The sequence below is a fragment of the Lycium ferocissimum genome, chromosome 11 (genome assembly GCF_029784015.1).
Source record: "Lycium ferocissimum isolate CSIRO_LF1 chromosome 11, AGI_CSIRO_Lferr_CH_V1, whole genome shotgun sequence".
Classification (NCBI taxonomy): domain Eukaryota; kingdom Viridiplantae; phylum Streptophyta; class Magnoliopsida; order Solanales; family Solanaceae; genus Lycium; species Lycium ferocissimum.
The window spans coordinates 30,094,655-30,108,367 of NC_081352.1; the positions used below are offsets into that span (position 1 = coordinate 30,094,655).

The 13,713-nt window shown below is 35.1% G+C and overlaps 1 protein-coding gene across 1 annotated transcript; it reads left to right on the forward strand.

Annotated features, from left to right (window-relative positions):
• The first annotated feature begins 212 nt into the window (after positions 1 to 212).
• LOC132036659 (uncharacterized) lies at positions 213 to 2,665 on the forward strand. Its single transcript, XM_059427041.1, has 2 exons — positions 213 to 435; positions 1,411 to 2,665. Exons 1-2 carry the CDS (start codon positions 265 to 267, stop codon positions 1,933 to 1,935), a joined length of 696 nt encoding a protein of 231 aa, XP_059283024.1. The 5' UTR covers positions 213 to 264; the 3' UTR covers positions 1,936 to 2,665.
• Positions 2,666 to 13,713: the final 11,048 nt, after the last annotated feature.

Here is a 13,713-nt window from a genome sequence, read left to right on the forward strand (position 1 = left end):
TTAAAACCATTGTTGAAAGAGTATTTACTAGGACATATATGAATTGATCATAAGTCCAGCTATGATCCATGAGTTGATTCTTGGATTTCACATTTGCGAGTTGCTTTTCCAACACATCTAAGTTAAGAGATTGCTTAAATTTACAAACAAAAGATGCCAATTAATAAGTTCCAAGCAACAATTTTGCACAAAAAATTATAATGAACGACATCATCCAACCTTTTTTCCTTCACAATTCCTTTTCACGAAGAAGAGAACAAAACTATGATGGCTTTCAAAAAAGAGTACCTTGATTTGTTCTTGGTACCAAGTGGTCTAATTATTATGATTGGTTATCATCTCTATTTGCTCTATAGATACCTTAAAGTTCCACATACTACTGTCATGGGGTTTGAAAACAATGACAAAAGAGCTTGGGTTGAAAAAATTATGTTGGTAAGTTGTATAACTATCAATATATTCTCTTAATTAATTTTATGTCACAAAAATGTCTTGAAATAACATGTTTCAATTTTAGCTCTTTGACTCTCTCTTTTCACTATATGTTTGTATTAACACCGATGTGCTCTGCTTGTTTAATTTGAAAGCTTACTGACTATTATCAATAAGATCTTTATATTAGCTTTTGTTTCTTAATTTGTTGTCATATGTTAAAACTTTTTATGATTACGCTACTAGTGCCTTGTTCTTCGAAAAGTAAGGGTATTAAATTGGTGGGTATATGCTAAATTTGGACGGATTAAAATAGACTAAGTTAGTAAATGGGCGGATTGTTAATCCACCCAAGGCAACTTGGCTGAAATGGGCAGAGCCAAAAGAGGCTAGCTAAACAATTGGTCATAGTCCAACTTGCCTAACATTTACTAAGTTACAATTTCTTTGTTTGGTTTCTTCTAATTTCTTTAACTGCCTAATAAACATTTTTCCTTTTATTATGACTATATATAACATATCAAAATAAGGAAAAATATCTTTTTAAAATATTTTGACAAGGTTTCTCCAGGTCAATTTGAGTTACATACCAACCCAACTTTTAGATAAACTGAATTGGGCATGTCAAAATGAGTTGAGCTAATTCTTTCATTCCTAACCGTAAATTTTTGAGTTTTAGCCTCCACGGTAAATGGCGAAGCTAAATGAAAGGGAGGGGATTTCAGTCGAATCCCATTAGTTCATAAATCACATATTGCAAGTAGGAAAAATAACTTATGTTTCATATATATGAATTGTTGAATGCCCTCAACACAAGGGCAACTTCTTGCTATAACATTTTTTTGCATTTTTTTCTAAATTTCCTAATTAGAATTTCTGGTTTCATCACTGTCCACAGTAACTATCAATATGTTCAATGTTTAACTCGAACGTGTTTTGAATTAACATTTAATTAAACTTTATGAGGAATGTTTGCAGGATGATAAAAAGAATATTGATACAGCTCTAACTGTTCTAGGATCTAGTCTCTCTGGAGCAACATTCTTGGCATCTGTTTCACTAAGTTTGAGTTTTCTCATTGGAGCTTGGATGGCCAACAAGAATGTTTTTAGCAGTGAATTAATATATGGCGACACAAGATTAGAAACTATGTCCATCAAATTCATTAGCCTGCTACTTTGCTTCATGCTGGCGTTTTCGTGCTTTGTTCAATCTTCGAGGTGCTTCATTCACGCGAATTACCTAATTAGCACGCCTGATACTGATATACCGATTAGCTATGTTGAATTGGCTGTTATTAAGGGAGGTGATTTTTGGTCGCTAGGACTTAGAGCACTTTATTTTGCTACGCCTTTGTTGTTGTGGTTTTTTGGCCCGATTCCTATGTTTGCTACGTCGATTGGAATGGTATTCCTACTCCATTACCTTGACAAGAACACGAAACAATTGCATAGACATCGGTCTTCTGTAAAAGGAAAGCAGCCATACGAGAGACTCGAGTAGGAAAGCTGATATCGAGCGTTTAGTTATGTGAAATTTCTGTGTAGTGTGAGAGATATGCCCGTGAAGCTTGTCAAGATATAGACTGTTCATATCATAGAATGAGCCACGTATATAAGTGTACGAAATATGGATTATATTCTATGGTTATCTGAAGTAATGTAAGCAATTATACACCCTTCGTCCCAATTTATGTAAAGGTGTTTGATTGGGCACGAAGTTTAAGAATGAAAAGAAGACTTTTGAAATTTATGGTCTGAAATAAGCTATAGATATTTGTGTGGTTATAAATTAGTTCATTAAGGGTACACAAAATGGAAAGTTTAAAGTCAAATTGTTGCTTACTAAATTTAGAAATGTGTCATTATTTTTTGTACTGACTAAAAAGGAAAGAGTGTCACATAAATTAGAATGGAGGGAGTATTTATCTGAGGTAGATATTCATGATGGCGTTTTCGTGCTTTGTTCAATCTCGAGGTGCTTCATTCACGCGAATTACCTGATTAGCACGACTGATACTGATATATCGATTAGTTATGTTGAATTGGCAGTGATTACGGTAGGTGATTTTTGGTCGTTAGGACTAAGAGCGCTTTATTTTACTACACCTTTGTTGTTTTGATTTTTTGGCCCGATTTCTATATTTGCTACGTAGATAGGAATGGTTTTCCTCCTCCATTACCTTGACAAGAACACGAAGCAATTGCATAGAGATCGGTCTTCTGTAAAAGGGTTGCAACCATTCGAAAGACTCAAGGAAACAACAAAGAGGAAAGCTGATATCAAGCATTTAGTTATGTGAAATTTCTGTTGTGCCCCTGAAGCTTGTCAAGATCTTTATTATTCATACCATAGAATGATCCATACGAGAGACTCGAGAAAACAACAAGTAAAATGCTTTCTCATAATGAGTGACAATGAGACTTGAACCTGAATCTCTATATGTACCATATTGAATTGTGTGATCGAAAATTTTAACCTTTTAGATAAGATAGTCACACAATTCCAACATAATTGACAAGTTGCAGCCAAAAGCTTTTCCATGTATATTCATTGATTACAGTCTTCTTCATAAAGGCTATAGATTTTATCATCCTCAATCTAGGAAAGTGTACATATCAAGGCATGTAATTTTTGATGAATTTAACATGCCATTTGTGTCTCCTAGTTCTACGTTGAATGCAGATTCAAGTTCCACTCATTGTACTACTTATAAAGTGTTTCTGCAACAACATGCCAATTTTTTTTTTTTTTTTAATAAACCATAATCGGCTTCCATTTTATTCATCTCCCTCAAAAAGTTACAAAGCATTCGGGGATTTGAGGTCGCCCTGCACCTCTTTGGATGGAAAACATTCCAGCTTTGTAGGATTTCATGTACGCTTCAAAAAGATCTAGCTATTATATATGGACCTCCCATTCTAACTGAGTTGTTCACACATCAAAAAGGAAATTCCTATACATTGATCTATACATGCAGAAAGAGTTTTTAACTATGGAATTCCTAAAAGAAGGTATTTGCATTTTGTCAACTTTCAGTTGTCCTCTTGTTTCTCTTGGTAAGTCTTGAAAGTTGTACATCCATATGGTGTGTCTGCAGCTCAGTCCCCAGTTGGCAAGGCTGCAACAACATGCCAAATGAACATAATACTCCATCCTCTGTCCAAAGCTCATCACAAACATCATCTCCTATTACATATACTGACTCACAAAATTATAGAATTGTAATATAGAAATAGAAAAAGACAGAGTCTAACCCATGGTTGCCATGAGAAGAATAGAGAACATGAGGTCAACCTTTAACAACACCATGCTAGGAATGAAACGACTCATAGTGTAGTATGTGAACATGTCATTGCTCTTAATGAGCCCTAGTTATTTTTTTTAAAAGACGAGTATTTCCCTTCATATCAAAGACACCGGGAGCGGCAAAGAACAACCTTAAAATTTTCAAGTTACCTTTACATTAGAAGGGCATAGATTAAGTCAATATAAAACAGAGTCTGGTATTTTTTTTTCTGTCCATCACAATGTAGCACTTTGAGTACAACTAAAGCACAACATTAATATGCTCATAAAACTAATTGAATTCATTAACTAATTAAAGGGCCAAACAATACTAACACAACACTTGGAACAAGATGCCATTGAATCTCCATCCTTCCCATCGTAGGGCACACAATGTTGATCATCTAAGGATAAATACCGAACTGACTTCACCGCCGCATGAAAAGCTATTCGTTCACTCACCACCTTGAGGGAGGCCATTATTAATTCTCCGGGAGCTCGAAGAAGAAACACCACCACGAATTTTCCATCTTGGGGGAGACCAATCAAAACGGGGTAGAAATGAGCTATGGGGACGGGATCAATTTTGGGGAATTCCTCTTTAAGACTTTGTGATTGAAACCATCTTTTAGCTAGCCTTAAGATCATATGCATACAAGTACAAGTAAAAGGTGAACCAATAGAATCGGCAGCTAGGTACGTCCATTTATCGCGGTCCATGTCATAAATTTCACCACAATTCCTCCGGCGATCAACAGAACTAATATACTCGTCTATTTTGCAGTGCTCAGTGCCACCCACAACACATACCTTTTTTCTACCAACAGCACCAACGACGGGTGACCTACAGGGGAATGTTCATGGAATAAGATACGATATGCCAAACACTGGGGTTAGCGGCATGCATGTTATGTTTAATCAAATCTTTACAAAGGTACACTTCCTTAGAGCATTCTTGTACACACCACCACCCCAGTAAATGTCGTCACCAATAACGGTTCATCTTCCTGACTCACCACTATCCCAACTTAGCTTCGCAACGGGATAAAACTTTTCTTTTTCCCTTAAAATATTACCATCATCAACATTTGTCAACAACGGCACCTCGATGCAATACCAATATAGTCAAACCTATTTCCAATACCGTGTAGATAGACAACAACTGGCGAGCCAGTACTCTCGCTCGAAGCCTCCATCACTCTTCAGATTTAGGGTTCTATAAATCTAAGAAGAAGCCCAAATTTATAGAACTTGTATTATAGTTTTTTATTTTTTTATTTTTTGGATAAATACTAAGATAGCCCCTTAAACTTCGCATGCTTTATAACATAGATACTCAAACTTGAGAGTGACCATATAGACACTTGAACTAGGCGGAAGTTGTGTCTTTTAAACACCAGTAGGTTTTACACCTCCTTTCCTTTATGGACTTGATGTTTTATCGAGTTTTATTTAGCCCTTGTATTAGGAGAGACACATACTCTGATATCAGGTATTATAGTTGGAAGTTCAATTGTTGAGTGAGATACTATCAACTACTCCTCTAGACCACATCAAGGATATTTGGGCATCATGATTTTCTCATTTTGCTTTGAATGTTATTTTATGAATAATAAGAATGACTTTTTATAAAGTGGAGAAAAAAGTCATGAACTATTGAACAATATAGTTAATATATTATTACAACTTGTGATAAATTTACACGATAGGTAGAACGAATAGTTTTAAGCCTGACCCATCCATCATAATTTATAAAATATTGAGCAATACATGCAATTTTTATTTACATTGTAAAATTTGTGGCCAATTGAGCAAATTATCTTTTTATGACTTATTAATCATAAGTAAATCTGACTTATCCTAATTAAGATGAGAGCATTTTGAATAGTACTGCTCCCTCTATTTCAATTTGATTTTCTTACTTTCATTTTTAGTCCGTTGCAAAAAAAAAACCGTCGTTTTTCTTTTTCGATAACTCTTTAATTCCAACTTTGCACATGACATGTTTAAACACAATAAGATTAAAAAGTATTTTGATACATTTTACATATCTTTAGTTTAAGAACACAATTTTTATTTTTATTTTTTTTACTTTTTAAAGCTGTCCATTTAAAAATCAAACAAAAAATAAATTCCATGTCGTAATATTGTGTCAAGTCAATATCAAACCAACAAAATTAACTCCGCCTCATTCCATCTCACCCAAAACCAATTCCCCAATAAGAAAGTATCCTTTTTTCTTCCCCAAATTACCCTTCATAAGTTACAAATTCTTTCCTCATCGTGCAATTTCTTGCTTGGCACAAAAGCCAATTACGAACATTCTAGTATTCTGATTTCAATGGCACTGGGAAATGAATACCTTGTGTAATAAGAACTTATGAGAATGATTTGACTCGATTTACGTTAGTGGGAAAAAAAAAAAAACGATGTGGAGAAAATGATAAAAACTGGCCCTTTATGTTTGGAGTATGTTGACAATAGTCCCTAAAATATACTCTAAGCAATTTTGGTCCCTAAAGTCTCCGTCAAATATTTAATAAATTTATCTGTTAAATTGACGTGAACTATTGAAAAAACATTAGCGGAAACCAGTGTTTTAAAAGGTGTGGGCGTAAGGCGAGACATTTTACATAGGGTCCCCAACAAAAATGATGCAAAAAAAATTTTTTTTAACCAAAATACCCCAACAAAAAAAAATGTTAATATACCTTTAGCGCAGATTTTACCGCACGCCTAACCGTAACGGAACCCGTTAGTTGCTTTCGCAAAAAATAATGCGCTAAAGAACTTTTCCAACTTGGCAATATAGCGCATTATTTTACTGCGTTACAATATAACGCAGTAAAATACTGCGTTATAGTCATCAACATAAACGATCGGGTTCCACCACTGGTCCCCTCAAGGGTTGAAAAAAAAAACGGCCATTGACGATTGAAAAGAAAGAGGTGGTCCCACTTCCAAAAACGTCACTTTCTATTAAATTTCGTCGGAAAGTTTAGATTCTCGGTATAATCGAAAGAGATTCTAAGTTCAAATTTTGGGGAAAAGCGGCGTAGAACTCGATTAAATAACTCTACAAAAAATCTTCGATTAAGGTTTTTTACTATGAACTTTTGTTATTATTTTGTTATATACATTATATTAAGCATGCTTAACATTTAATCCTTGCTATGTTTTTAAAAAAAAAAACAATTTTTTTTTGTTCTTTTTTTGGATCGGCGTGGCTTTTGCCTTCGTTCGATTTTTATTTTTTTTTGGTTTAATTCAATATTTGTTAAATGTTTATGCATTGTTAATTTATTAAATGTTTATGAATTGTTAATTTGTTATATGTTTATGAGTTGATAATTTGTTAATTATTTATGAATTGTTAATGAATTATTATTTTGTTAAATATTAATTATGAATTTATTAGTTGTTAAATATTGTGTATGAATTGAAAGAAATTGAATGGTAATGAATTATTATGTTGTTAACACTTTGATTGGATGATTGTTATGTATTATTTTGACATTTTTTCGTATTGTGTCATATTGTATAGGACCAAATCAATGATTACATAAAATAGGACCTTTCGTCGTTACATAAAAATTATCTAAAAAAGTAACAATCAAAACAAACATTGTATTTAAATTAACAACATAATATAATACAATAGTAACAACCATCCGGATAAGTTGTAAATGATTATGAATTGTTATCTATATAATTTTAAAAAGCGTGAATATATATATGTTAAATAAAAAAAGATTATCTAAAAAAGAATAGTTAAAGTTCTTTTTTTCATAAATACATAAGTTAACGATAAAAATGTAAAGATTATCTAAAAAAGTAACAATCAAAACAAACATTATATTTAAATTAACAACATAATATAATACAATAGGTAACAACCATCCAGATAAGTTGTAAATGATTATAAATTGTTATCTATATAATTTTAAAAGTGTGAATATATTTATGTTAAATAAAAAAAGATTATCTTAAAAAAAGAATAGTTAAAAGTTCTTCTTTCCATAAATACATAAGCTTAAAAAAAATGTAAAGTTTGTAGGAAAATATGTGGTCGACGAATATCTTCTTTTAGTTTAATTTTATCGTAGTTGTGTTGGCTATTTGGTCAATTAAAAATATATCACATATTCAAAATAGAGTTCTAAACAAATAAAAGCCGAATTTCGATTCTCAAACTAATTAACTTAAGATGATTCTCAAAAAAGTCTTTGCCATCACATATGTGTCCTTACTATCACATATTAAATTTGCCGTATATCCATATTAATTATTCACAAGATATAATACTACATAATTCACATATTCCCTACAAATTATTAATTAGTTAATATAATTTATCTTTCATTTCAAAAATAATGACTAATTTAGTTTTGTACCAAGAACTTTTTCATGGATCCGAATGTTCCCCCGGCCCGATGTTCCGGGGGCCGATGCTCACGAGGGCCCTCATTCACCCGGACCCTCGATAGATATTGTCTTTGACAATCGCGCATGGACTTATGGGTCGGTCTTGTAGGGATATCTGCTAGGCTCCGACCTAACGAAGGTGGGCTGCTTTTACGCGAGCACCCCCCACACCCTCGCGTTCTTGGAGATATAGTTTCGTTGCGTGTATGGTCAATATCTCATCCATCCTGAGCGGTTTTATACCTTCCATCTTGATCGCGAGGCCACAATCCGGGATGTGGAGGAGGTCCTATTTGACAGATGGAAACCATTATACACTCGCTACGCAACCTCCGGTCTCGACGGAAGTTGACCTACTATGCCTTGCTTGATGTATTTGCGGATTAGTGCACTTTTTGGAGGGTCTTGATTCTTGACATCTCATCGTCATGCCCGTTTGTATCTCGCTATTATATTCGGGGGGCATCTTGTTCCGGAGTCGTCGGTGCCTTTGTACTTACGTTATTTTTATAAGGACACTGGGAGACTACGAGTGGGGGCTTTTGCGTATCTTCTGAGATGTCCCGTCTTGGGATTGATCACGGTACGTGTGTGGATTTTTTTCGTTCTCCGTAATATTTTAAGTATGCCTTCTTTAATGTAGACAAAACTTTTCGACTTAAAAGTTTAATCATTAGTCTGGAGTTATGGGCATGGGAGGGATGTTGCCTTTTCGGCCCGTACCTAGGCATCACCTCGACATTGACATGCGAGGAGGAGGTGGACAGCGGGTTTTTTCGGGATGTGGATACACAGTGATACACTATCTCCGGTCTTGATCACCGACGATGCGGTAAAACAATTTAAATTTACATTAATAATTTAATTAAACGTCTTCGACTTGGTGATTTGTCATTTGTATGTATATGTTATGCGGCTATTTATATGGACGCCGTACGTGCTATATTAGATGGTTTGCTACACGTAGGGCGAGGTCGGGGGTTTGGATGTTTTTGAAGGATTTGGACAAATCTACCCCCTCGTCGGGTCATGAGCTCAGCCCGACACCACCGCGGGACGATCTCGTTGATGATGATAATGTTCGGCCCCACCGTGGGAGAACGAGGGTTGGACACCCGAAGTCGTCGGCCATTTGACTCCCTACAACATTACATGCTACTGGGTATCATCTATCACACGCCGATTGATAAACCCGACTGCGTCCCGGGGATGTAGGATACTGACACTCGCCGGAGCGGCGGGCATTGGTAAGTTTATCGTATTTAGATTTATTTAATCGCATTGAATGTTACGTTTTAAAAAATAACTTTTTTTGTTGAACACAAATGCGGGCCGTCACTTTCACTCTCCTCTACATATTCAAACATCATGCTAATTAGGCGTGAGGAGCCTATTCGTGAGGCCGACTATGCAAAGTGCCGAGAGGAGGACCGGGTGCTCCCGCAGGTGGCCGTCTTTGTGCAGAGGACGCCGTGCTCCGGGGACGCCGTAGCGTAGAGGCCGCGTGGGCGCTCGGCCAGAGGACTGGTGGTGGAGGACACCATCTGGTAGATGAGGCGGAGAGGCCTATCCCAAAGGGCGTTCACGGTCCTGGTCCATCCGTTCGGTTCTGCCCAGCCGTTCTCCCGGGGACTCACCTACGTTACGCGGCGCTCTTGCTTGGCCGAGATACCCGGGTCGTCATAAGTGCCTACATGGAGGAGCGTGATAACGTTGATTGAGGCGGCGTTACGCGCTGGGCATGAGCGGCGTGGGCCCGAATTTAGAGGGACCCGTGATTCTGACTTCGGCGAGTTTTTGATCTAGGTTAGTATTTAAAATGCTTATTTGTTCATTTAAATTATTTATTTAAATATATATATATATATATATATATATATATATATATATATATATATATATATATATATATATATGTTACTCATTATTATTTTATATTTTAGGATTAGAAGTGGCGACGGGTCCCCTGCAGCCACCCACTCAAGCGTTTTATGGGTCCGTCGACCCGGCGTGTCTTCCCATATGACCACCGAGCCACGGTGTAAGCTTTTTATTACAATTTCTTTATTCAACATAAGTCAATATTTAATATATATATTTTATTATTTAAAGTACTTATTTTAAATATGTATGTTACTTATTATTTCGTTATTTTGATATTTTAGGATTTGACGCCCACGGTCCGCAAGAGCGACCCACTCGGGAGCACTTTGGTCGACCGCCGAGGTAGGCATCTTCTCATGAGAACCAGGCGCATGTAAGCTTTTTTTTTTTACTTAAAACTACTTTTATTCAATATAAAGTAAATATTTATTTAATTTTTATAATCTTTACTTGGACTTCGACCGCATCTCGTCCAGAGACTACCTCATATTCACCACCACACCCATCCGAGGAGCCTAGTACCCATCTCGGTGAGCCTACCGTGCACCCGTTGGACACACAGGTGTTGATTAAATAAATAACGTTAATGTATTCAATATAAATAAGAAATGGTACTAATTATTATATACTTTTAGGTTCATCCTTCAGCCGTCGAGGTAGCGACCCGTGAGTTGAGTCTCCCGCACCAGCTACCTCGAGGTTCATGGGAATAGATTTTAATCCCTTGCTAAGGGAAAGGAGACGATCATGACACTTGGAGCGCCCTGCTGAATAAGAGGGAAGGAAGGACGATGGAGACCTTTTGTTATTACGAGTCTTAGGCCTGTGGATAGTCTCCCGCATACTACATGTGGGACCCATCCTCGATAGTGTATATACATTAATGTTGTACAATTTATCGTAAATATATATATATTTTTGCATATTTATACATATTATCTTAGTTTTTATTATTATTTATAGTTTCACACCCTAAATTGACGACACGTTCGAAATAAAGTTAAGCATTAATTTAAAAATAAGACGAAAACCTAAAAGATAAATAACGTAAAGCTAATGACTACAATTCAAACAAAAAAGGACTTGAAGACTTTTCAACCACTAAAATGACAATCCAAAGTATTGCGTATTCTTTATGTATCGAGCCTATCTTATTAATTGTACAAATATAAGTAGGGTTCTATATAAAATATTGAAGTTCCGAGTCTCAAAGCATGATTAATATACGGCTAAACTACGTAAAAAGGAGTGAAAATAGGTGGTTTTGGAAAATGGCGGACCGATATATACAAAAAGATTTTACCGCGCTATAGGCCCAGACAAAACGCCCTTTAAATTTTACTGCGCTAAAGTACTGCCGTTACGCTAAGTGATTTAGCGCAGTATAGGTATATTGGTAACATTTTTTTTTTTTGGGGTATTTTGGTTAAAAAAAAAAATTTTTAAGCCATTTTTGTTCCGGACCCTTTTACATATCCCTTAGCAGGACATAAGCCTCAAGGCATGGGGCGTAAGCCCCATGGATATTTAATTTTTAGTATTTTATAAATTAATAAAATAAACATATAAATAAAATATATATCAAAATTATTTAAAAAAGGCAAAAAATAATAGAATTAGTAGAAAAATGTATATTTCTATTATTAACATGCTAACATGTGCATAAACCATTAAAAAACATCTTGAAAAAGTGAATGACGTAAAGATTCATTACACCAATAACATGACTATGATTAAACAAATAACTAGAGTTGTAAAAATGATACTCTATCCTAATAATCAAAGATAAAATGACAATAATATAAAGTTGTTGTTTTAAAATCTAAAACTAAATAACAAATTAATACTCATTTTGATATAATTACATCATCTAAACTAGAGGGATACTAAAAGAAATTATAAAACTAAAAAATATTTTGAAAAAGATAAAAGGAAGAATGCTAAAAAGAGTTTGGATAAAAATAAAGCATGAAAAAGGAAAATGCAAGCATGGAAGCATTGTAAGAATTGAAGTATAGAACTCTTTGCTTTTATAATTGGAACTTTGCATACAAAGGTCTAACGTGTATCTGTTACTCCGTAAACAACAAAGAGAAAAGATTATGAAAATAGGAAAAACAATTAATTTTTTTTTTTTTACTGTTTGAGATTTTTAGTTTGAGAATTTACTATAGTATGAGTTAACTTTTTGATATTTAAATTTTAAAAAAAAAAAAATTATTAAGCAATTTTTGCTCAAATTTAAAAAGGCTCTTGGGGCTTACGCCCTAAATGAACGCCAGAATGTTAGGGCTTACGCCTAGGCGAACGCCCAAAAGGTTGGGGCATACACCCCACGGTACTTACGCCCCGCATGTACGCCCCGAGGCGTTTTTGGTACTCCTCGCCCCAAAAATGCCTTTTAAAACACTGGTTGAAACTCACATTTGGAGGTACAATTTTTTGAGTTTCTGCTATTTTGGTTTCTTTAGAGTTTGGTGCAATATCTGTTATTTTGTGTCTATTTTGGTGTTTAGTATTATATTTTTTTTGGTGTTGTAGTTTCTAGAATTTGTTGGAATTTTCTAATGGTTTTTTATTAAATCTTTTTTTTCTCAAAGTTCGCGTTAAATCTAATTGACAAAATTCGTTAAATATTTGATGGCCCAGAGCGTTAACTTGCCAAATATAAAGGACCAAAATTGTTCAAAACATATTCCAAACATAAGGATCATTTTTGTCATTTTCCCAAACATAAAGTTCATTAAAGATAGAACTTCTGTTTATTCACACCCGGTACCTTAACAATGGCGTTCACACTCACTATATCTCCAATCACAAAATATCCTTTTTTCTTCCCCAAATTACCCTTGAGAATTCACAAATTCCCTCGCCCTACCATTTGAGTAGTACACTAGGCTAGAATTAGTCTAGGTGTTTTATTTGGCTTAGCTAGAGGTATTCAAGAGTTCCTTGTAGTAGGGGTACTGTAAGGATGGAGGGATTATTCTAGATTGCAAGAGTTGTAATCTGAAGTTGCTCGGTGTAGTGGAGTTGAAATCCTACGTGGTAGGTTGTGGTTTTTAATCCCTTGAGCAAGGAGTTTTCCACGGTAATATCCTTTGTTATTTACTTATCGTTGCATCGTGAACCCGAAACAAACTGTGTCCCTTATATACTGTTTGGTGGACGCACATCTTTTAACAAAACGTATTTCCAATTCCATGTAGATAGACAACAACTGGCGAGCCAGTACTCTAGCTCGAAGCCTCCATCACTCTTCAAATGTAGGGTTCTGTAAATCTAAGAAGAAGCCTAAATTTATAGACCTTGTATTATAGTTATTTTTTTTTTTTTGGCTAAATACTAAGATAGCCCCTTAAACTTCGCATTCTTTGTAATATAAACACTCAAACTTAGGAGTGACCATATAGACACTTGAACTCGGCTGAAGTGTGTCTTTTAAACACACGTGTATATTTCAACTACCGGTAGTTCTTAGGTTTTACACCTCCTTTCCTTTATGGACTTGATGTTTTGTCGAGTTTTATTTCGCCCTTGTATTAGAAGAGACACAGTCTGATATCAAGTATCATAGTTGGAAGTTCAATTGTTGAGATACTATCAACTACTACTCTAGGCCACATCAAGGATATTTGGGCATCATGATTTTCTCATTTTGCTTTGAATGTTATTTTGTGAATA